The following is a 23,537-nucleotide window of genomic DNA, read 5'->3' as shown; positions in this document are numbered from 1 at the left end:
CATCCGTGCACTGGCGTGTATGCCCTCCCCTGCCACATAGGCCCAGACAAGGGCAGAGAATGTTCATTGTATGAGTCTTAGTTTGGTCATAACAAATACCATTTGTGCAGATCCCCAGTAGGGAATGGGGGTGAGTCTTCTGAGAAGCAGCAAAGCTAGCATGCTCTAAACGAAGTAAGAATGTGACTGTGTCATTCATATCCAGTCCTCAAGGACAGTGTGCCCATTTCCTCAGAAGGGCAAAGACGTCTATGCGTCGGGTGCCTGTTTCAGGGAGGGGAGATGGGAGCCGGCACTTCCACTCTGAGCTCATCCCCGAAATCTTCTCAGCTCTCTGAGAAAGAAGAACTTCAGAGTCTTCATCTACACAGTGAGAAATCAGGGAAGGGGGAAGCAGAGGTACCACCAAATTACCTACCAACAATATGCTTTTTTAGTATGACTTTAAACGTGTATTTCCTCAGCTGCAAAGTATATACATCTACCTAGTTATATATTTTCTTAAAATCTATATATCATTCTATTATAAGATAAGATACAACAAATATTGTACACCCACTGATCCGGAAAGTGGAAACTGGTGGCAGATAGACAATAAATGGGTGGACACCACGGTAAGTTTCCCCGGGAAGCTCCTGCTTTCCACTCTGGTCTCAAGTCTTATCTCGATGTAACCTGGTTCCCAGTGCTGTCCACCGCCGTGAAACACTATGCAGATTCCAATTCCTTTCTGTTTCTTTCCCGTGTAGATTTGCCATGGAGAAAATGTCAGTGTCAGCATTCCTGCTTCTTGTGGCCCTCTCCTATACTCTGGCCAAAGACACCACCGTGAAAGCTGGAGCCAAAAAGGACTCTAAGCCCAAACTGCCCCAGACCCTCTCCAGAGGTACAAGTCTAATTTTTGTTGCCTCCCACCTGCAATTTAAGTCCTAAAGACTCTCTGACTCCTGGTAATAAATGTGTACACTGAAGATAAGTGGGGGTTGGTTTTTTTTTTCTTTCTAGATTTAGCATAGTTAATAATCTGGTCTCCTTGCTCCGGAGATTTTTGTTCTTTAGTACTAAGGACATTTTATCCAGGTCTTTATCATTACTTTCAGAAGATTTGTAATGGATTTAATGATACCAACTTCTCTTATTCTAGGTTGGGGCGATCAACTCATCTGGACTCAGACTTATGAAGAAGCCCTATACAAATCCAAGACTAGGTAAGGCTGCCCGTTGCGCGGAGCGCCCTCGAGCCTCTCGTGAGCGCCATCTAGTGATGCCTATCAGATGTTCATGGCACGCTATTAAACATCCCATCTCCTTCTCTCTCTCTCTCTCTCTCTCTCTCTCTCTCTCTCTCTCTCTCTCTCTCTCTCTCTCTCTCTCTCTCTCTCTCTCGCAGCAACAGACCCTTGATGATAATTCACCACCTGGACGAATGCCCACACAGTCAAGGTAATCTGATCTTCTACATTTTCTCTAGAGGCTTTTATGTCAGGTCAGGGTTCGGATGGTTCATTGTTGCACATTCCTAGAGCCTAGCCAAGGGAGACGATTTTAAATACTTTAAAACAAGAAAGAATATTTAAAGAGAAATGTGGACGCTTCCATGTTTTGAACTAACTACTGGTGCATATTCTGAGTAAGAAATGCTGGGGTCCATGCTCAACTTCTTCCATCTTTTTCCATCCCATACATCAACAAACACCAGACAGCTTCACACACATGCAGCCTGCCTGGTTGTACAGGCTCCACATGTTTGATGTAAGGAGCTCATCACAGTCTTCACCTAATGAGTCTAGCCGGGGGCTCCTTGGCTCACTGTCCACCAGTCTCTGGGTATTAGGTAGCCCTTCTTGCCCAATTCCAGCCTTGCCTCCATGCTACCGCCGTAGTCTAAGCCCGCACCACACCTTGTCCACAAGACTACAGCTGATCACACCAGTCTGCCTTCTACACAGAAGCCAGCCTGAAGCTGTTCAACACAAATCAGACGCTTCCCTCCTGGGGCCCAGTGGCTTCTCATCACAAGCAAAATTAAAGCTGGGTTCCTGGCTGTGGCCTTCAAGGCTGGACCCCATCTGGTCAGGGCATGGTTTTCCTGTCCTGTCAGGATCACTCATTCCCACACTAATGCAGTTCATCCCTATTCACCAAGGCGATTGCTCTTACAGCGCCCTCTGCTGGCAGATAGTCTGGGCACCCTGGGCCCCAAGTAAACCTCTGTGACCTCAGTATCTAACGCCTCCTAGAAGAGATCTGCCACGAAAAACAAGCGGCTCTTCAAGCCTTTGCTTCACTTTATGTTTCCCCTATGTATGTATCCATACATGAAAATTACATATATGGTACGCACCAGTTTATGCTGTGATTCCCACATAAGCATCTGAACTCTGGAAGTTGCGTGTGCTTTTCCACTCAAGGTATTTTCCCTAGTATATAAAATCCTGCCTGCTACAATGTAGTTATTCAGTAACACCACACATCATTTGCTGGAGGGGCAACGTCGGTATTGTATTAAAAAACATTGTCCACATTAAAAGACAACAGAAAGTAAGGGCTCTCACCAAAAACGAGATAAATGCTCAAGGACCCTTTTCTTCTTCTTCTTCTTATATTACAGCTTTAAAGAAAGTGTTTGCTGAAAGTAAGGAAATCCAGAAATTGGCGGACCAGTTTGTTCTCCTCAACCTGGTTGTAAGTGTCCCCTCACCACCACCTGCATCTCTGGGTTCCATGTCTGATTCACTTTTTCCTGTGCATCTCAGTCTTGCTGCATTAACGAGCATCTCTTCCAAGTACCTATCTCCCAGATGAGAAACCTAGAATCCTCTACTTCGTTAATAATCTGTTTTTGAAACCTTTGCTTTTCTGGAATTGAGGCCAGCACCTGGCACATGCTGAGGAATGCTCTACCACTGAGCCATGTCCGCAGCCTGTTTCTTAGCATGGCACACTTACATTTTAATGTGGTAGTTAATAATCTTATCTGAAAAATATACTCAGTGGTCCAGATTTCTGTGCTGGCTTTTAGTAACTGGTTTTTCTGTTCTGCCCATCTTCTCCAGTCCTGGCTCACTGGTTCCTGTCACTTCTTTCTCTCCATGGGAGACAGCTCTGGTTGCCCAGATCTACCCACATGTCCCGGGTGTCAGCTCCATGCCTCCTGTCTCATTTCCTCCTCACCAGCCCTCCTGCCTTAGCCACATTCCTCCTCTGTAACAACGGCCTCCTACCCATCCAGTCACAGCTCCCCCGAGTCTTCCCCTAGGCTTGCTGTGTTCTCTGAGCAGCACATCTGTTAGCTGCCTGCCTCCGGTCCTGTATCACACACATACAGCTCTTTGTACTCTGTGATGCTTCTTCTAGCTTGTTGTGGAATCTTTGGAGAAGAGACTCCCTGGCAGTGCCTCAGGCCATGGTGCACCAAGAGTCATATTCTCTTTCCTGATTAGTTTTTTAAATTAGTTTAAAAAGTCATGGATTCCACTGTGACATTTTCATATGCAGTTTGTGTTTGTGCCCCCACCCTCGTGAGCCCCTTGGCTCATCCCTAAAGCCCTCCTTCTGTTTGCCTATTCTACAGCCCTTTTCCAGATGCCCCCTCTCCCAACCCTCTCTTAATAACGGTTTCCCTGCTCACAGTGCCCTTTCTAGCTCCAGGAAAATCTAACAAACACATTTTTGCATTGGCAAGTTCGAAAATACCTAAAGAATAAACAAGCAGCTGTGTTTTGTTTTGTTTTTTGACCACAGTATGAAACGACAGACAAGCACCTCTCTCCCGATGGCCAGTATGTCCCCAGAATTCTGTTTGTGGGTAAGTGGGGGTCCCAGTGACATAAGACACACTGAAGATCGCGCAACTACAACCACATCCTCTCTCCCCCACATCAGACCTCCCCATCCATGTCCCCAACCTCACCTGTCGCTCCACTAGAAGCAAGGTCACCAAGGAGCATGCCATTCTTGGCAGGATAGCGCTAAGTCTCGCAATACTACACGTTCGCCAGAAAGTGTCAATGAACTACTATCTCCACAAATTACTTCTTTCCTCCAGACAAGTAAATCTCTGATTCTGGAAATTCATTATCTGTTGGTCCTGGTCCAGCATTCTACAGGACGTCTACAGGATGAGACAGACTGCAAACACCCAGCTGGTTCTCACATGCCATCTCCCCAGGATATTCATTCGGTTACCCCTCTTTACTCAGTCTTAGGCATCCAACTCATGGCCGTGTGCACACCTGGCAAATGCTTTACCATCAAGCCAAGCCCCACCCCCCCAGCCACCCTTTTTAAAACCTACTGCCTCTGCCTGTCCACACTCCCTTTCCGTTCTTCTGGATTGGATGAACCACACCTTTAAAGTGTCTTTTCTCATTAGTTACATAGTTTCAACTTACATAAAAGAGCGACAGAATGACTGAAATTGTTTGGGGGTTTCCTCGTTGTCTTTTGTTTTTTGAGATGGTTTCATGTAGTCCAGGCTAGCCTCAAACTCTCTACATGGCCAAGAATAACCTTGAGTCTCTGATCCTCCTACCTCCAGGTACCAAGTGCTGGGATTACTGGCATGCACCACCATGCTCAGTGTGGTAGATGGATTTAAACCTGGGGGAATATTTAAAGAGAGATAAAAGAAAAAATTCAGCTGGGCGGTGGTGGCACATGCCTTTAATCCCAGCACTCGGGAGGCAGAGGCAGGCGGATCTCTGTGAGTTCGAGACCAGCCTGGTCTACAAGAGCTAGCTCCAGGACAGGCTCTAAAGCTGCAGAGAAACCCTGTCTCGAAAAACAAACAAACAAACAAAAAAACAAAAAAAAAAGAAATAAAATAAAATAAATAAAAAAAGAAAAAATTCATACCTCTATTTTTAAAATGCAGCTGATTAACCCCAAATATTAAAAGAAAATAAAAGTGTAAGGCGCGATGTGGTTATCTGATCCTGCCGTACTTAGGGACTTTCATTATTTTTGTCTAAAGAAGGAAAAGGACTGGGGATGCAGCGCAGTAGGCAGGTGCCTATCCAGGATGCACAAGCCTTGGGTTTCATTGTATAAACTGTGCATGGTGACACAGACCCAAAATTCCAGCACTCGGGAGGCTGAGTCAGGAAAATTGTAATGATTTGGTGCCAACCTGGTGTACGTAGTGGATTTCTTGCTAGCCTGGGCTACAGAGTGGAGACACTGTCCAAAACAAACAAGCAAACAAAAAATTAATGAAGATAAACAAATAAAAAGAGAATCAATCTGATCCAGGCTAACCTTTTATGTCCCCATCACCCATCACCACCACCCCCTCCTGAGCAAATCGCAGGCTTTATTGCAGCCCTCTCTTTCAAATGCGTCCATGGAGGATAAGCGTACCCAGATACCAGCATTAGAAGTATCCAATTACCAAGCAACGAAACCCTTTAAAATTCTCACGGTAGTTCTATAATACAGAATACGACGTTTTCACCAAGAAAACCCACAAAAACAAGCACTCTCCTTATTTTCGGGGCACCGAGGAAGGCAGGGCCGGACACCTTTTCCATAAACGGCACCGTGCAGCTGTTGAATGTTCCCTGCAGTGTTCTATAGTGCTAGGGTGAAAACTCCCGGGGAGGGTAGCAAAATGGACGAGCGGGGCGCCACACTGCAGGGCATGAGCACACAATATAGGCTCCCTGGAAGCAAAAACGTGTTCCATCTTTGTTCTTTATCTCCGCAGACCCATCCCTGACAGTGAGGGCAGACATCACTGGAAGATACTCAAACCGTCTCTACGCTTACGAACCTTCTGACACTGCTCTGTGTAAGTCCGAGATCCCTATTGCTGTAGTGCCAGGGAGAGGCCCCGACTGAGGTGGGCTAGACCTCTGCCCAGGGGTGCGAGAGAATCAGTATGACCCAAACTTTTTGCCCTTCGGCAAACCATATTCCCCACTCCACTCACTTTGTAAACATCTCGATGAAGGATAAATCATTCAGTCGCGGTACCGGCTCCTCCAGGAGAACGTAGCAGCATGCGGTCTGCCTGTTAAACTTTTCTCCCTTCACAACCGCACATGAACCGCTCTGTCACAGACCTGACGGGAGAAGTCACAGAGGGTTTCTTCGATCCCATCCCCCCAAATAATGAAAAGGGGAATTATTTAGTCCGTGTTGCGGTGGTGAAACTGAGATCATGGGCAAATGATCCGGAGAGTGGCTTATTCACAGTGTCGGCTGTCACTAGTGAGGGGCCGGGAGAGATGAGGGAGAGGGAAAGAGGCTGATTTATGGCAGATGAGGCCGACAATTCAAGAACTGTGACACCTGACTAGTTCCTCTGGGGGGAAAAATGAATTTTGTCTTAGGATCAGTCCTAGTCTCTGGCAGGGGCTCCTAGAACTTTCCTATCTGAACCCCAGTCATCACCCACATGCTTCATGGGCTTTTGAAACTCAAAGCCTGCAACAAGTGGCAGGCCTCCAACAAGGCCACGCCTCCTAGTCCTTCCCAAACAGTTTCACCAACTGGGGACCAAGCATTCAAATAGTTGAGCCCATGGGGGCCACGCTCATTTGAACCACAATACCCTTTTTAATAGTCACTTGATTGTCCTGATTTTCCATCCCTCAGTGCTGGACAACATGAAGAAAGCACTCAAGCTGCTGAAGACAGAATTGTAGAGCCAGCTGTGCAGGGCGCCCAGCGACGGGAAGGCAGAAGCACTGTGAAGAGCTGACGACATCACAGTTGAATGTTACGACAGGTGTATTTTTTAAACACCCATACATGGGAAGATATTCTTATCTACTACAGTGAAGCGTGGTTTTCTAAAAAATAAAGTCTTGTGAGTACTCCAACCGGAGAGTTGTTTTAGTTTTTCATAGTAAAGCCATTTGGACCAGCCTGGCACAGCAGCCCGTGGCTAAGCTCCCCTTAGAGGTAGGACCACTGTACTGACCTAGAGGCAAGCTTGAACTGCAGAGACAGGTGTTGTCTCAAAATTCAAACTATTTTTTTTCAAATGAAAAAAGGAAGGAAGGGAGGGAAGGTGGGAGGGAGGGTGGGAGGGTGGCAAAAAGGGAAAGAAAGGAAAGGTTACTTGGTTTCGGTTTTACTCACTAAACAGGAACATTGAACACACACAAAATGCTCATAAAGGAACAAGAGAAAGCTAACTCAGACAACTAAGACAGAAGCCATCAAGACTGCTGCCGCCATCCTGACACATTATACGGTACTCTTGATGAGACACGAGCTCACCCGTGGAAGCATACACAGCACGTGTTTTCCTGTTAAAGATAACACAGGAAGGCACCCCTCACAGTCCCCCACAAAATGGAATCTCATGTAGAAGCAGCCATTCCCAGACTAGCTAGAAACCCCTACGACACACTTAGTAACTCAATTATAGGCAGGTTTTTCCTCCACTCGGTGATCTCAGAGAAAGCCTCCAGCACATCAGATGCTGTCTCCAGGGGCCTCTCCCACTAGAATAGTCACTAGTGGGCCTGTTCTTAGCCCGCACAATGAGACCACCTTGGAGAAGCCGAGAAGTGCCCTTGAACAGGCGCGATCTGGAGGAGCCAGAAAGCAGGTCTTGAGAGGGCTCAGACTGATTGCCGCAGCTCGTCTGCCTGTGCTGGGGAGGAAGCAAAGGGCAGTGAGAGTCAGCGGGTGCGGTTGAGGTCAGAGGTCACTACTGTCTGGAGAAGGGAGGAGGTGCAGCCTTAGGCAGTGAGGCGGCTTTGTCTGGCGTCCCTCTTACCTGGCTAGCCACACTGAATCTCACGTAGTCCTGGGGAATTCCTGCCTGTCACCGCCCTGGCCCCTGATGTGCTCAGGGTGGGTAACATCACTGCAGAGTTCCTTTTCTGACCAGATGATTGGCCTTGTTGATTTCTCCCAGAGTGCTCTCCCACCTCTTACAAGCAGGAGGCATACATGTGCTGAAACAGGGAAATTGTTGCATTTAGGAAGCTCCAGAGGGGCAGGCAAAATGGCTCAGCAGGTGACAGCACCTGCCACTAAGGGTCTAACTTCAGTCCCTGGGATCCACATGGGGGAAGGATAAAACAGCTCCTGCAAGTTGTGCCCTGACCTCCACATGTGAGCCATGGCATGCAAGTGCGTGCGTGCACACACACGCACACACAACAAACAAATAACGAAATGTTTGAGTCTAGAGAGGTGGCTCAGAGGTTAAGAGGACTTACTGCTATTGCAGAAGACCCAGGTTCGGTTCCCAGTACCATAAGATGACTCACAGGTGTCTATGACTCCAGTTCCAAGATCTCACACACTCTTTGTGTCTCTCTGGGCACTGAAAATTCTCATGGTGCCCATACATACATCATCATCATACATACATACATACATACATACATACATACATACAGGCAAAACACACACAAAAGATGAAATAAATAAATCTTTAAAATTCTTTTAAAAATAATGAGCATGGAAAACTGGAAGAGATCATATAAAAAGAACTGAAGAGTTCCTGACTTACATTTGTAACTATAGGAAATATGAAATCTGTGCAGCCAAAACCTAAAAGAGCTGGGGATGCCACTCCGAGGGCATGTGTTGTAGAACTCGCTCATGGGAACACGAGCAAGGCCACTCTTCCCACCAAATCCAACTCCCAACATTCATATTCTTCTATTTGTGCTTAAAGTTAAGGTCAAAATGGACCTAGAGTATCTGACAGATAATCACAAGACTGGAGCTGAGTGCACAGAGTTTTATGTAAAGGCTGAAGAAAAATCTCAGTAACCATGGGAACATAAAACGGCACGAAAAGCAGGCCAGTGGTACCTCAAACCGTAAGCGCGAAGTGAAGCTGGCAACGCATGTCTGTGTGGAATCAAAACTGAAAGCAGGGCACGTGCGTGTGCCCATGCTCAGCGCTATTCCCAGCAACCCACGCGTCCGTTAGTGGACAGAGGGGGAGACAAGCTGCAGCTCAGAGGTGCCATGGGGTGCTGCTGGGTGAGGAGGACAGAAATCCTGGCCTGCGTTACTCTGCAGAAGAGCAAATCTGATCATTAAAGGCCGGGGAAGAGGGAACAAAGGGGTGTTTTTACTGCCTAGTGGACTTGGCATTCCAGTTTGCAAGTCAAACGAGACTGGCCTCATAGGCTAGTGTGAATGTTCTGTCTCTAACATTAGGCGGTGTGGCCTTGTGGGAGGAGGAGCGTCACTGCGGGTGGGCTTGGAGGTTTCAGAAGCCCAGGCTCTGTCTCAGGCTTGTGGGGAGGATGTGAGTTCTGAGTTACTGCACCGTGCCTGTCTGGCGCCTTGCCCTCCACCATGACGGACATGGAACCACCCTCTGAAACTGTAAGCAAAGCCCTAAATAAATGCTTTCTTTTATATGCCACCTTGGCCACGGCATCTCTTCACAGAAATAAGAAAGTAAATAAGGCGCTGGAGAGATGGCTCAGTGGTTAAGAGCACTGGCTGCTCTTCCAGAGGACCAGTGTTCAGTTAGCAGCAACCACATGGTGGCTTACAGCCATCTGTAATAGGATCTGATGTCTTCTGGCTTGCAGGTATATATACAGAGTACTCATATAGAAAATATTAATAAATTTTAAAAAGTAAATAAACCAGATAGAGTTGTGAAACACAAATTAATTAATACCATGTAACTGTATGTTTATAATGATTAAAATGATGAATTTATATATGTGTGTGTTATCTTTATTTTTCCAGAGAGGCAGAAAGAAAACTGGCTTTAACTGACTGAGGGTAAACCTTTAATCCAGCCCATAGGAAGAAGCAAGCAAATCTTTGCAAACAGGAGGTCAGCCTGGTCTATATAGTGAGTTGCAAGGTAGCCAGGACTATATAGAAAGTTCTGGCTTAAAAAAATGTTGCTAGCATAGATCAGCCAGGGAACACACTGGGATAAGCCACCATCACCTGCTGCAGAACCAGTCCCACTCAACGATCATCTAATCTGCTTTGATTTGGGTTTTGCGTTTGTTTTTGTTTTCCCCTCGCAGTCATTTTCTGTAGCTGCTGGGGTCTTTTCATCATCACTTCTGAGAGCTGGAGACGGAGCAGGAAAGGCAGAAAAAGTTCTGAGCAAGACCAGAACTCTCCTCATTCAGTTTAAGAAGCTGTGATTGCGTCAGCTTAGTAGATGGTCCCTTGCCAAGTTATGACCTCATGTCTTCGAAAAGAATGAGATACTGAAAGCAAGCAAAGGCAGGCAGTTTTGCTCTCCACAGAAGGCAAAGTCCATCCTGTGTCACATACTTTACCTGTGGCAGCTCCCTCAGGGACTCATTCGAGAATGAATTTCCATGATAGTTGTTCCTAAGGAAAGTGGTGACAGCAGCTGGATTCAAAGCCGGGCAATCTGACTTTCCCCTTTCCAACCGTCTCAAGAACTACTGTGCCCAGGCATGACAGGACATTCAAGAAAAACTGCAGCATGGGGCTGGAGAAATGCCATGGTGGTCAAGAGCACTTGCTGCTCTTCAAGAGGATCCAAGTTCAGTTTCCAGCACCCACAATAGGCATTTCAGAACTGTCTGTGACTCCAGACCCAGGGGATCCAACACACTCTCCTGGCTTTCATGGGCTCTGTACTGACATGCACATAACCCACACACACATATACACATAATTAAAAACTAACTTCAAAAGTTAAAAGGAAAATGAAAATAGCACTAGCCTCGTCCTCTCCCATCTCTTTCCCTCAAACATTGCCTGCATAAACCCCCTCACTAGCCAGAAGCCTCGTAAAGTTGCTCTTTAATGTTGATGTCACCCCCAATAAAACCATCCCTACATAAGCAGTCAAGTCTATACAGCTCCAATGTGTTTAATGTGCTCCAGTCTCAGCATTTTCTCAGTTAAAAAGTCAAATGGCTTCACATATTTAATGTATTTACAAAGTGATGAATTAACCGAAGTAGAGTTAAACAAATATTTAGGGATACTGAAGGAGGGCTTGGCTCACAGAAACCGAGAACTGAATGCCTGGCTTCTTCTCCCTCTCTGGAAGGTTCCCTCCGGTGCTGTATTTTCAAGGTCGAGCATGCAGAACTGGTTTTCACGGCAAACACTATGCGGTCCCCAGAGCACAGAGTTTCAGAGATGAACATCACCCATGGTGAGCTCAGATGGGAGAGATTACAGTGAACCCTTTCCCCTCTGCACTAGCAGTAATTTCCTGAGCTAAAATTTCACCTTTCACACCAAGGTTGATTAAAAAATGATCTAAGGAACATTCTTCTGAAGGGAACGTGTACACAGGGCAATCAGTCATTCCTCTAAGGGGACGTGTACACAGGGAAGTCAGACATTCCTCTGAAGCAAACGTGTACACAGGGAAGTCAGACATTCCTCTAAGGGGACGTGTACACAGGGCAATCAGTCATTCCTCTAAGGGGACGTGCACACAGGGAAGTCAGACATTCTTCTAAGGGGACATGTACACAGGGAAGTCAGACATTCTTCTAAGGGGAACATGTACACAGGGAAGTCAGACAGTCCTCTAAGGGGAACATGTACACAGGGAAGTCAGACATTCCTTAAGGGGAACATGTACACAGGGAAGTCAGACACTCCTCTAAGGGGAACATGTACACAGGGAAGTCAGCCATTTCTCTAAGGGGAACATGTACACAGGGAAGTCAGCCATTCCTCTAAGGGGAACATGTACACAGGGAAGTCAGCATTCCTCTGAAGGGGACATGTACACAGGGAAGTCAGATATTCCTCTGAAGGGGACATGTACACAGGGCAATAAACCATTCCTCTGAAGGGAACGTGTACACAGGGAAGTCAGAGAACTACATACGCAGTGAGCTCCTCTGCAAGGAGATAAAAGGTTGGGAGGGAAGGGAACGGAAGGTTTGCTGCACAGTTGTTTTCTGTGACTTTATCTGCGCTGCTCTTTGGACAGCACACTTTCTGTGGCTGCAGGTGCACAGGGAGCACCCCTCCTGCAATCGGGAGCCTGGGCTCTGCAAGCCCACAGCTCAGCCACTCATGGTCTGGGAAGGAATGAATCTGTTCAGAAGGCTTCCCAGTAGATGCTGAGACACCATGAGATGGCAGATGCATGTCTTCGATCAGAAACAAACAGGGATCCCAGCAGCGTCGTAGAAGGGGGTGGATAACCACCGCCTTCAGATTCCAAGAAAAGAAAAAGTCAGATTCACTTGACAGAGAATGTTCCAACTCTTGAAAATGCACATCCGGACTGGCTAGTCATTTATTACTAACTGTTCACTTACATAATCTAGCAATTTCAAAACCCTAAAGATTCACCCGGGGTGTGGTAGCACATACGTTAGGAGAATCACCTTAGGTCTGAGGCTAGCCTGGGCTACACAGACAATTCAAAAACTGTCTGAGATATGTAGCAAGACCCTGTCTCAAAAGACAAAATCCATAATAATCAGAAATACTCACCAGGGCCAGACCCTGATTTAATAAATACAATTTATTTTTCTCATTTTGTGTGCTGTGTGTGTGTTGTGGTATGTGCATGTATGCAGGTGCGTAAAGGGTTCAAGGCATCAGATCCCCCCTGAAGCTACTGGAGTTACAAACTACCATGAGCCACTAATATGGGTGCGGGGAACAGATCCATCTGCAACCGTTTACACCAAGACAAGTATTCTAGGGTTCCAGAACTTTGTCAGATATTTTGAACTGCAGCTGAGTAAATGTAAAACAATACAGGATGATTGAAAATGAAAACAATTCAACATGCTCATTTCATGATCACATCCCCCATTTTATGGCATAAGCAGCTCGGCCCAGGCGGCCACAGTACTCAGCATGACACCCTAGAGACAGTGCGGTCTACTTCTGTACAGGACTTGCTGGAACCAGAGAATCACAGAAGAGGCAGAGCGACAAAATGCTCCAAAGCTCATTAATCTGTGGATCAGCCCTTGAGAGCCTTCTTGGTCTGAAACTTATCCGGGGGGGGGGGGAGAAAGAAAGAAAGAAAGAGAGAGAGAGAGAGAGAGAGAGAGAGAGAGAGAGAGAGAGAGAGAGAGAGAGAGAGAGAGAGGAGAAAAGAAAAGAAAAGAAAAGAAAAGAAAAGAAAAGAAAAGAAAAGAAAAGAAAGAAAAAATCACCAACAATGTATCACATGCTACTTCAAACCAAGACAGGGATTAACTGTCACTAATGGGACATAATATGTGTGTGCTCTTCCCATATAAATACCAGTGACTTCTGTTGGAGGAGGCTGCTTGTTGGTTTCAAATAAGTACAAACACCTTTCTTATCATGCAGATAATATTAATCAATTAAACAGTTCAGTAAAGCATTCAGGGACCAGGAGGTTGCTCAGTAGTAACAGTGCTTGCCACCCAGAGTGATGACCAAGTGTGATCCCTAGACCCTTAGGTAGGAGAGAACCAGTTCTTACCAACTGTCCTCTGACCTAAACACACATACACACACATAAACAGGAACACACACACACACACACACACACACACACACACACACACACACGCGCGCGCACGCGCGCACAATATTCTTTTTTAAACCTAAGAAAGAATTTGAGGATAGCTGTCAACAGACATCGTTGCTGGGGGCTCCCAAGGCTCAATCAAAGACTATTTTGGGGTACAGTAGAAGCCATCAGAGAGAGCTGACAGAGAACACTGACTTGCCTTGGTTAAACACTATTTTGGGGTACGGTAGAAGCCATCAGAGAGCAGACAGAGGACACTGACTTTACCTTGGTTGTCAGTGCTCCCAGGACCTTCTTTTGATTCAAAACCCAAACACCAAGAAAGGGTTCCAGCTTTTAATTTTTAATGTAACATACAAGCCACAAACACCATTTCTCTCTCAACTTAGGGGAGGTAGCACATTTAAATATGTTTACATTTGACAACTCGCTGTCACAATACCAAGAAATATCAAGACACGGTTATTTAAGATAATCAAATATCTTTTTGTTACAATGGCCAACGTAGCAATTGCAAGTTGCTTACAAATACAGTGTTTTGAACTTCAAATTATTTAAAACAATAGGATGTCAGATTATGCAAATATACACTGTCTTCCTCAAGCTCATCCCATTTCCAAGGCTGGCTGTCATACACCAGAACATTTACCAACGGCATCACCTCCTTTGTCCTTGAGTATAAAAGTCCAAAACTAAACTTCAGTTTCCTAAAGACACAGCTACTTCTAGACTACACAGATGTAATCAGGATGGAGTACGAGAACTAAACGATCCCTTCTATGCTAACACTTGTCTCTACAGCGTAGCTTTCCTGGAAAGACAAAAGGTACAGGGAACTAAACGCAACAGACTCTCTGCCTCGCTGGCTTCATCAGCTTCAACTGCCTTCGGTGGGAGTGACCTGCACAGCACGGCGCTCCCTGAAATTATCCAGGGGAGACCGAGATGTCGGGGTGCAGGACCACTTCCCCAGGGGTGCCATACACAAGTTTTACAGCAGGAAAGGCCACAGTGGACAGTGCCAGACACCAAGAACAGCAGATTACAGGGACCACTGAGGGTCGGGAACACCATGGATTTCAACTGCTTTTTCAGCAATGCCAACAAAACACGTTTAGAGAAATGTTAAGAGTGAAAATATTTAATTCCACTGTTGATAATGTAGTTTTCAGATACTGTTTTCTCTGTCAGATGAACAAATAGCTTAATTTAAGATTAGAGAAAGTGAGCAAGATCAACATGGGAAAACTTTTCCTTGTTTTCTCCTCAAAGGAAAGCGCTCGGGTTGGCGCGAGGGTCTTTCTGGTTCCTGTACCTGTAGGTCAGCCAAACACCCAGGATCTGGAATTAAGAGAAGAAAAAGTAAGTGTTGTATAGATTGAGTTAATCAACAGAATAACTGAAACTTCCAAATCACTTTTGCTTGCTTTTTGCTCAGAGGAGAGACTTCAGACAAATTAAAGGACAGGCCCTAATCACACTGAAATACGAGACCTGTGGTGGACTGTGTGCTGCCCAAAACACTTTCTGAGGTAAAGGGGCCTTTGACGGTGTCATTCTTTATGCTAGGAGGGATCTTCCAGGTAGGCTCAAGGGTGCAGTCACTGTGGCCCTGATAAGAGGGAGCCGATGTGGGAGATTAGACAAGAGGACAGAGTTACTGCACCTTCCACGCTGGCGGCTGGATTTGAAGCTGGAAGAGCAAGCTTGACTTTTCCATTTTGATAAATCGCCAAATGTGACCTCTGCCTGCTGTTTTACATTTATTTTATCGTCTTTAATTCTGTGTGTGTGTGCATGTGTGCCCCCAAGAGTCCAGACTAGAGCTCCCTGGAGCTTGATGACCGTCACTGCGAGTCACCTGACTCTGGTTGTGACCCTGGTTTTTCATCTCCAAGATAACTGCGCTAAGTAGCAAGCATTACTAACCCCTGAGCCGGCTCTCCAGTCTGTCAAATATGTTTAATAATAAGAATACCTAGAGTCAGTTATTAAATCAATAGTTGGTAGATTCTTCTCAGAAAAAAAACAGTTTACCAACCAATAGAGTATTTCATTTGTTTCTTTGCTTTGGTTTTGGTTTGTGTTTTGGTTTTTTGTTTGTTTTTGTTTTGTTTTGTTTTGTTTTGTTTTTTCTTTGGACAGGCTCTCATTATGTGGGCTAGGTTAGCCAGGAACTCAGAGCGCTCCAACTGCCTCTGTTTTCTGAGTGCTAGGATTAAAGGTGTGCACCACCAAACCCAGCTTATCGAGATCTCTTCTAGGATTAAAGGTGTGCACCACCAAATCCAGTTTATCGAGATCTCTTCACTCTTCCCATACTACGTTACATTTTATACCTGGAAATGCTTCCCTGGGGGAGAGCAGCATACATGAATACGATAATCCACACATAGGAGTCAATGGTGCAAATATCTACATAGTAAAGGAATTCAAGTGGTCGGGCTGACAAGATGGCAAAGCAGGCAAAGGCGCTCGCTACAGGGCCTCATGACCTGAGTCCCTCGATTATTTGATTCCCCAAGGCCCACATGAAGATAGAAGAGACTCCCAAAAGTTCTCTGCCCTCTACATATGCATCACGGCATAACTGCACCCACACCCAGGCGATTAAGTAAAAGTAAACCGGGCAGCGGTGAACGCGCACACCTTTAATGCCAGCCGCCAGCCTGGTCTATAGACTGAATTCCAGGGCAGCAGGGCTACACAGAGAAGCCCTATCTCAAAAAACCAAAAAGAAAGAAATAAGTACATTTAAGAGTACATTTCTTTAAAGAGGAGGGGAGGAGTGGTTTGGAGGTGGAGACAAAGCCTGGTAACCTGAGTTCAGTCTTCAGGAACAATATGGTGGAAGGAGAGAACCAATTCCAGAGGACTGTACTTGTGATCCTGACACACCCACTGTGGCATGTGCATGTGGCCAACACCACACACACACACACACACACACACACACACACTAAATAAATGTAATTTTTAAAAAAAGAAAAGTAAATGATCGACAGATTAAGCGATCCCATTTATAGCTAAATTCTAGCCATAAAAAAACATACTTTTTGCAACTATGTAAGGATATATGTTGCTCTCATAAGTAGCCTACTGTAGTTATACTCACAAACATTGTTAAAAGAATTATTTGATTCGCAGTCTTCTGCTATCTGTTTAGAACAGAAGTGTGTTGTGGGCATCTCATGTTTCAATAATAATGGTGCACTGTTTTTGTGTAATAGGGCGTAATGTGGTGGATATTAATACTTTATCAATGACTACGAAACACTAGCTACCCCTCATGTACCAAGCACCGCCCAGAGCACTCCGAGTTTTACATGCACTGGCTCCTTTGGTCACAACCCCAGAAGGTGACTGTCTGTGGTTGTTCTCCTTGGAGGGGGAGACACACAGCAAGGTTACGTCTCCTGCCCAGGGGCACACAAGGAGGAGGTAGGTGTGCTCAGTTTCTGGTCCCATGACTTCATCTTCTGCTCCTGTGTCACACATCTCAATTGATCTGGCATATTGTCGAAAAGCAAAAGGGGCCCAGAGATTTATCAGAATAATAAATATCGCTCGGCAGCTAAGAGAGTACATACTACTCTTGCAGAAGAGTGGAGAGTGGCTCCCACATCTACGGGCTCACAGCCATGTCTACCTCCAGATCCAGGAGATCTGGCGCCCTCTTCTGGCCTCCACTAGCATCCACAGTCTGTGCATGTACCTACACATAGATACACATTCATGTACATAATTAAAAATAAACCTGTAGAAGTTGCTTATAAATAGCTTCGTGTATTTATTTGGGTTGTTATATAATTGTTTCCCTGAAATGAAACACTACACATGGAATTTGTTTCAGTTAAAAAGTAATTTTAAAACCATCATGGTAGCTCTCGCCTCTAAGATTAGCACCCAGGAGGCTAAGACAAAGCAATTAAGACAGCAGAGGCTATTATAGCAAGACCCTGGCTCAAAAGCAAAATTACCAACTCAGCAGCATCAAAAAAAATGTTCACAGATATTGAGAATTTAGTACAGAATACAGAATTACCATTCTGGTTCTGCTTACGAATATATACGAGTTTACTAACTAGTACAAGTATATTAATGTAATGTAAACATATAAAATAATGACAGCAGCTATCTAAAGGCTTTAGAAAGGTAGTAACAGGGGAAAATGGGGGATGGTTTCTGTTAACTCCCACCAGTCTGCCTTGGCCTTGGTGGTGGCAGTTACATCACCAGCTGCAGTTACATCATCGCCTGACAGTTACATCATCGCCTGACAGTTACATCATCATCTGCCAGTTACATCATCACCTGACAGTTACATCATCATCTGCCAGTTACATCAGCACCTGACAGTTACATCATCATCTGCCAGTTACATCATCACCTGACAGTTACATCATCATCTGCCAGTTACATCAGCACCTGACAGTTACATCACCACCTGCAGTTACATCATCACCTGACAGTTACATCACCACCTGCCAGTTACATCAGCACCTGACAGTTACATCAGCACCTGACAGTTACATCACCACCTGCAGTTACATCAGCACCTGACAGTTACATCACCACCTGCAGTTACATCACCACCTGCCAGTTACATCACCACCTGCCAGTTACATCAGCACCTGACAGTTACATCAGCACCTGACAGTTACATCACCACCTGCCAGTTACATCAGCACCTGACAGTTACATCACCACCTGCCAGTTACATCAGCACCTGCCAGTTACATCACCACCTGCCAGTTACATCACCACCTGCAGTTACATCAGCACCTGACAGTTACATCACCACCTGCAGTTACATCACCACCTGCAGTTACATCATCACCTGCTGCCAGATGCAGCCGTTTCCACTGTCAGTTGGTGATGCACGTGCCCCTTAAAACTGTTGACCCTTCACCAGTCCCCTCTCACTCCTCTTTTGCCTGTTCTCGTCTGTCTGTCTGTCTGTGGGACCGCTGCCCCTCTCAAGTCCCCCACTCTGAGATGGCCTTTCGCTCCCTCTCCTCTCCTCTCCCCCTTGCCCAATAAACCTCTTGCGTTACATCTGTTTCCGGGTGTAATTTCTCAGCGGCGCAGGGCCCACCACAGGGACCACTTTCTGCCACCTTTTATCCTTTCAGTTTCAGAGGCAATTTTAAGTTGAAAGTAACACAACTTTTACACATTTTTACTTTTGAGACTATAGTACAATTACATTTCTCCCTTCCTTTCTTCTCTCCAAACCTTCCCGTATAGTCTTCCCTGCCTGATCTCCTTCACATTCATGGCCTCTTCTTTCATTAAATGTTATTGCATGCATTCGTGTGTGTGTGTGTGTGTGTGTGTGTCCATGTATGTTATTCTATGTATGTTTTCAGGGCTAATCATGTGGTACTGGGTAACCCACCAGTGAGCTCTTCTCTGGGCTGACCACGTGGTACCGGGTAACCCACCAGTGAGCTCTTCTCTGGGAAAGATCGTCTCACGACTCCCATTCCCAGATTTCTTCCAGTTTTGTTTTGTTTTTTTCAGAGACAGGGTTTTTCTGTGCAGCCCTGGCTGTTTTGGAACTCACTCAGAGATCTGCCTGTCTCTGTCTCTCAAGTGCTGGGGTTATAGGCATGTACCACCACCACCCAGCAACAGAGGCAATTCTTAAAAACAAATCTTTACATGCATATATGCATATGTGTGTATTATAACATTATATATTAACATGTATTAAGCAATACAAATATTCTACTTATGATGAAATTAAACTATAATTTATCATGTAAGTCTAGAAAGAGAAGAAAGCCCAGAGCCAACCCAGCCTAATTTCTTCATTTCTTACAGTTTGCAGGGGTAAGCAGGTAAGAATGGCACCCATCTTAAAGTCCATGCTAGGTTTGCCAGATGTCTGATTCCAAGCTGGGGGTGTTCCCTCCATACTGAGCGACCTCAGGGAAAAGGAGCTTTCTAGTGTTAGATGTTATGCTGAAGTGCAATGCTGTATCCTGACTACAAACAAGAACTCCCTAGACAAAGGGGAGGACAAACCTCTGTGAAGCTGAAGAAGAGGCCAATGCCGCCAACGAATCTCAAAACCTCTCCAGCATACGCTTCGATGATGGGGGCGCACGGTAAGCACTTGTGATCCATTTTAGCACAGCTCTGCACCAAAAGAAAAGACAGGACCTGTTACTTCATAGTGCATGCATAAGAAATAAAACACAGAAGAACTAACACTGCACAGGAACAAACTTCCGGTCTAGGGTGCTACATCCAGTCTGAGAATGGATTTTAAATTGTGTATAGATTTCCAAGATGGCCTGCACGTGCTCTGTAGGCTCCGCCCCCTTCTGGGAGCTATAAAAGGGATGGGTAGATGGCTAGACCGCACTGTGTAAGACTTCATTCCACCAGCCTAGAGATCCTCACGCTGACTCGCATGCGTGGTCAGATACCCAGCCGTGGTGACTGAAATAAGTATGACCCCCATAGGCTCATACATCAGAATGCTTGGTCACCAGGGAGTGGAACTGTTTGAAAGGATATGGGGATTAGGAGATGTGGCCTTGTTGGAGGAAGTGTGTCATTAGGGGTGGGTTTGGAGCCATGCTAAGCCCAGTTATCTTTCTCTCTCTCTCTCTCTCTCTATATATATATATATATATGTACACACATACACACATGCTCGCGCGCGCGCGCGCACACACACACACACCCGCACATCAGATTTCACTCTCACCTGCTTTTCCAGCACCATGCCTGTAGGCCACATTGTCCCCCTCCACGGTGATAATGGAAAAAGCCTCTGAAACTGTAAGCAAGCCCCCAACTAAACACTTTCTCTAGTACGGCTCTCTTGGTCATGGTGCCCCTTCACAGTGGTGACTAAGACCCCGGCTGACAGCCACCAGCAAACAGGACAATCCTGCAAGAACAATGAGCCTACAGATGTCCACCGAGCAAGGCGAGGACACCGAGTCTTGCGGGAATTCCAGTCTCCACTGTCACCCCATTTCATCACCGTGAGAGTCCGGGGTTAAGTCAGTGTGACAACTAGAGTCACCTGCAAGGGGTTGTCTTGAATATGCTATGAACATGAACATGTTAAAATGTGGCAGGAACCACCTTCGTTGTGGATGCGACCATTCTCCCTAGCCAGGGGAGGGGAGAACATGAACAGAGCGCCCACGTGTTCCTTGTTCTCCCCATGTGACAGTGGTTGCCAAGGGACCAGCTCCCCAGCTCCTACTGTGCGAGTTCCCACAATGACAGAACGGAACCTGGAACTACAGCCGAGAATAATCCCGTTCTCCCTTGAGCTGCTTTTGGCAGGTTTTTATCACAGCGTCTGGAGAACAAACTAAGACCTCTGAGCAGGGGACTCGGCTAACCATACCTGGACTCCCGTGGAAAGCGGAGAGGATAAACAGACATCTGTCCTAGGCCATAAATTTTGTGATCACATGTTTCATAACAATGCAGAGAAACAGTCTCACAGGGGATACAGACCCATCAGAGAAACAGTCTCACAAAGGCCTCCATGAAGAGAGACATACAGCTTAGGTCTTGGAGAGTTTGTAAGAGGAGTTGTTCCAAAATATAAACACACATGCTTGGTCTACTGAGCCTATCCTGCAGGACTAGGGTTGAGTTAGGTGGACCAGTCTGGTAGGAAACAGAAGGTTGGATCCCACTGGTCCTTCAGTAAGCGAGGCAGAGGAAGGGAAAGTGGGGAGGGTTTCTATGGGTCTTCCACCTTGGAGGCGTTGGGCTAGTTAAGAGAGCGATTTAATACAGACTCTTGTAAACTGCAAGGACAGAAATCTCCGAGACTGATCATGCCTCCCTCAACTTTTTATAGGAAGGAGCTGAATGAGGAAGAATTACAGGCAAGAAAATAAGTGTGGCGTGTCTCACCACACATGGAGTGGGCAAATGTGACGGTGGTACCTATGAAAAGCAGGACAGGGGCATTAGCCAGACAGTTCTGAAACATAACTCAGCTTCGGAAAGGCCTCTTCTTCTTTGCGAATCCCTATTAAACTGTAGGGAACACATCCAAGGAAAATAAACAGAACTTTGATAGTTTGGACTTACAGCCAGGCAGGTGTCATTGGGGTTGTAGCTTCGGAAGCCGCAGCAGTTCAAGTTCCTCTGGAGGTCATTTCGAGCACTCGCGGTATTGTTCCATCCGACCTCCAGCAGTTGGCCCTAGAAACAGTTCACAGATGCATGAAAACACATCATCCCGGCATAGAACGCAGACACCGAGAGCCTGCGGGTGGAAGTGGAGCGGGCATGGAACAGTTTCTACAAAACTAGCACACTTTTCAGAAGCTCATCCCTAGGTCTGCAAAACACTCCAGGCAATACTTCTATCCTACGAATGAAAAGATCCTAGGCTTTTACAAGCAATTGAGAACAACACTTGCTTCAAAGGCATAATTCTCTAAGTGTAATAATACAAAGTTTCCCTTGCTACAACTCAGAAACCCATTTTTTTTTTCTCTAAAAAAAAAAAAAGAGTTTTAAAAGAGTAATTGCTAGAAGGAAACCACGGACACTTTGGAGCACTGCACAGCCACTGGGGAAGAGGAGCCACAGCAGTTTCCACCCAGTGAGGGTTAAGTGTTCTTTAAGGACAGAAATCACCAAGACCTGAGAGCACTTCCCCAGCAACCACTTCCACTACCATGCAGGAGCAAGAACGTTAGGTAGCGGGGGTAAAATGGCACTGTTGGCAAGAAGAAATATAGTGGCGTTTCATTTGTATTTTAACAAATAAAGCTTGCCCGAAGTTCAGAGAACAAAACAGCTGCACTGGTCAGCCTTACAGACCAGGCAGTGGTGACTCACACCTTTAATCCCAATAGCTACACTAGTTGTCATAGAAACCAGGCAGTAGTGGTGCACGCCTTTAATCACAGCCCTAGAGATGATTATAAGCAGGGAGCAGACAGCTCTCAGTCTCAGTCTCATGCTGAGATTCCTGGAAGCAAGATCGCCATTTCAGACTGAGGTTAGAGGTAAGAGCCAGTGGCTGGCTGTTTTGCTTTTCTGACCTTCAGGTTGAACCCCAATTTCTGTCTCGGGGACTTTATTAATCATGCTACAAAGAAATGTTTATTCTCCAATCATTTCCTCCCATCTTTTTCATATTTGTGCTATGTTGCATAATAAAGTAAAATAAAATAAAAACTTGACTCCGTTGGGAGCAATGACGCAAACCTTTGATACCAGCACTCAGGAGGCAGAGGTAGGCAGATGTCTGTGAGTTTGAGGCCAACCTGGTCTCAGTTCTAGGACAGTCAGAGCTACACAGTGAGACCCTATCTCAAAAAAAAAAAAAAAAAAAAAAAAAAAAAAAAACCATCTTTACTTACCTGTTGGTCCTGATTCAGCGCTAAGCAAGCACAAGACACCGAGAACTGAACAATAAATACGAGCAGGAGAATGATCATATACTGAGAGTTATAAGTTAAGGACGATTTTATTTTTTGTTTATCTTTTGTTATTACCCATATCTCTACATCAGGCATGTGAGTGTGGCAGGGGTATACACACGGCATATCTGCCTGTGCCATGCTGTTCATGCAGAGGACGACTTGCAGGAGTTGGTTCTCTCCGACCACCGTGCGGGTCCCGGGGATTGAACTCTGGCCCTCAGATTTGGCAGCAAGTGCTTTTACCTCCTGCTAGGGACACTGCAAATGCTGGGAAAGATCAGAGAGCAGGCGTGTTGATGGTCCACTCTAAACAATTTACCTAGAAACTAGAACGGTGTTGCTAAAGTTCCAAGTGATACACTGTATCGTTTTCCTAACACGCTATAACTACCAATTCATTAGACAGATATAAATAATTACATACAGCAGGCATGGTAGGATCATCTTGTAATCCCACAGCCTAAGGGGCAGAGACAGGAGGGCTGCCCAAGCCCAGTCTACAGAGAGTCTGTCTCAAAAAGAAAGAGGAGAATTAGATTTTGAAAAGCTCACATTCAAAATGAAATACAAATTCTGAAACCTCTAAAAAAAAAAAAACAGATATAGACAAATGTATAAGCTTTCTCCAAACTAAATCTAGAGACTAAAACACTGTAAAATTCTCAACCCAAGATTAA

General features: G+C 45.6%; 2 protein-coding genes across 2 annotated transcripts in view; one reads left to right on the top strand and one right to left on the bottom strand.

Annotated features, from left to right (window-relative positions):
- Positions 1 to 756: 756 nt before the first annotated feature.
- On the top strand, positions 757 to 6,650 carry Agr2 (anterior gradient 2, protein disulphide isomerase family member). Its single transcript, XM_038338216.1, has 7 exons — positions 757 to 886; positions 1,145 to 1,208; positions 1,391 to 1,443; positions 2,612 to 2,685; positions 3,745 to 3,808; positions 5,708 to 5,791; positions 6,601 to 6,650. The coding sequence occupies exons 1-7, from the start codon at positions 757 to 759 to the stop codon at positions 6,648 to 6,650; spliced, it is 519 nt and encodes a 172-aa protein (XP_038194144.1).
- Positions 6,651 to 13,756: 7,106 nt separating this feature from the next.
- Positions 13,757 to 23,537, bottom strand: part of Tspan13 (tetraspanin 13) — a 31,719-nt gene continuing 21,938 nt past the window's right edge. Inside the window, exons 3-6 of the mRNA XM_038337234.2 lie at positions 22,798 to 22,878; positions 21,512 to 21,625; positions 19,463 to 19,576; positions 13,757 to 14,770 (exon numbers count right to left, since the gene is read on the bottom strand). Coding sequence (XP_038193162.1) covers positions 14,696 to 14,770; positions 19,463 to 19,576; positions 21,512 to 21,625; positions 22,798 to 22,878 — 384 coding nt within the window. The 3' untranslated portion in view covers positions 13,757 to 14,695. The remainder of the gene's footprint in view (positions 14,771 to 19,462; positions 19,577 to 21,511; positions 21,626 to 22,797; positions 22,879 to 23,537) is intronic.

The sequence above is a fragment of the Arvicola amphibius genome, chromosome 7 (assembly GCF_903992535.2).
Source record: "Arvicola amphibius chromosome 7, mArvAmp1.2, whole genome shotgun sequence".
NCBI lineage: Eukaryota > Metazoa > Chordata > Mammalia > Rodentia > Cricetidae > Arvicola > Arvicola amphibius.
Note: the sequence above shows the minus strand (reverse complement) of the source record. Positions and strands in the feature narration are given on the sequence as shown.

Excerpts from the sequence above, each read along its gene's own strand:
- Agr2 (XM_038338216.1), top strand. The coding sequence starts at position 757 with ATGGAGAAAATGTCAGTGTCAGCATTCCTGCTTCTTGTGGCCCTCTCC. Across the intron at positions 2,686-3,744 it reads TTGTTCTCCTCAACCTGGTT|TATGAAACGACAGACAAGCA; the intron begins GTAAGTGTCCCC and ends TTTTGACCACAG. Across the intron at positions 5,792-6,600 it reads ACCTTCTGACACTGCTCTGT|TGCTGGACAACATGAAGAAA; the intron begins GTAAGTCCGAGA and ends TCCATCCCTCAG.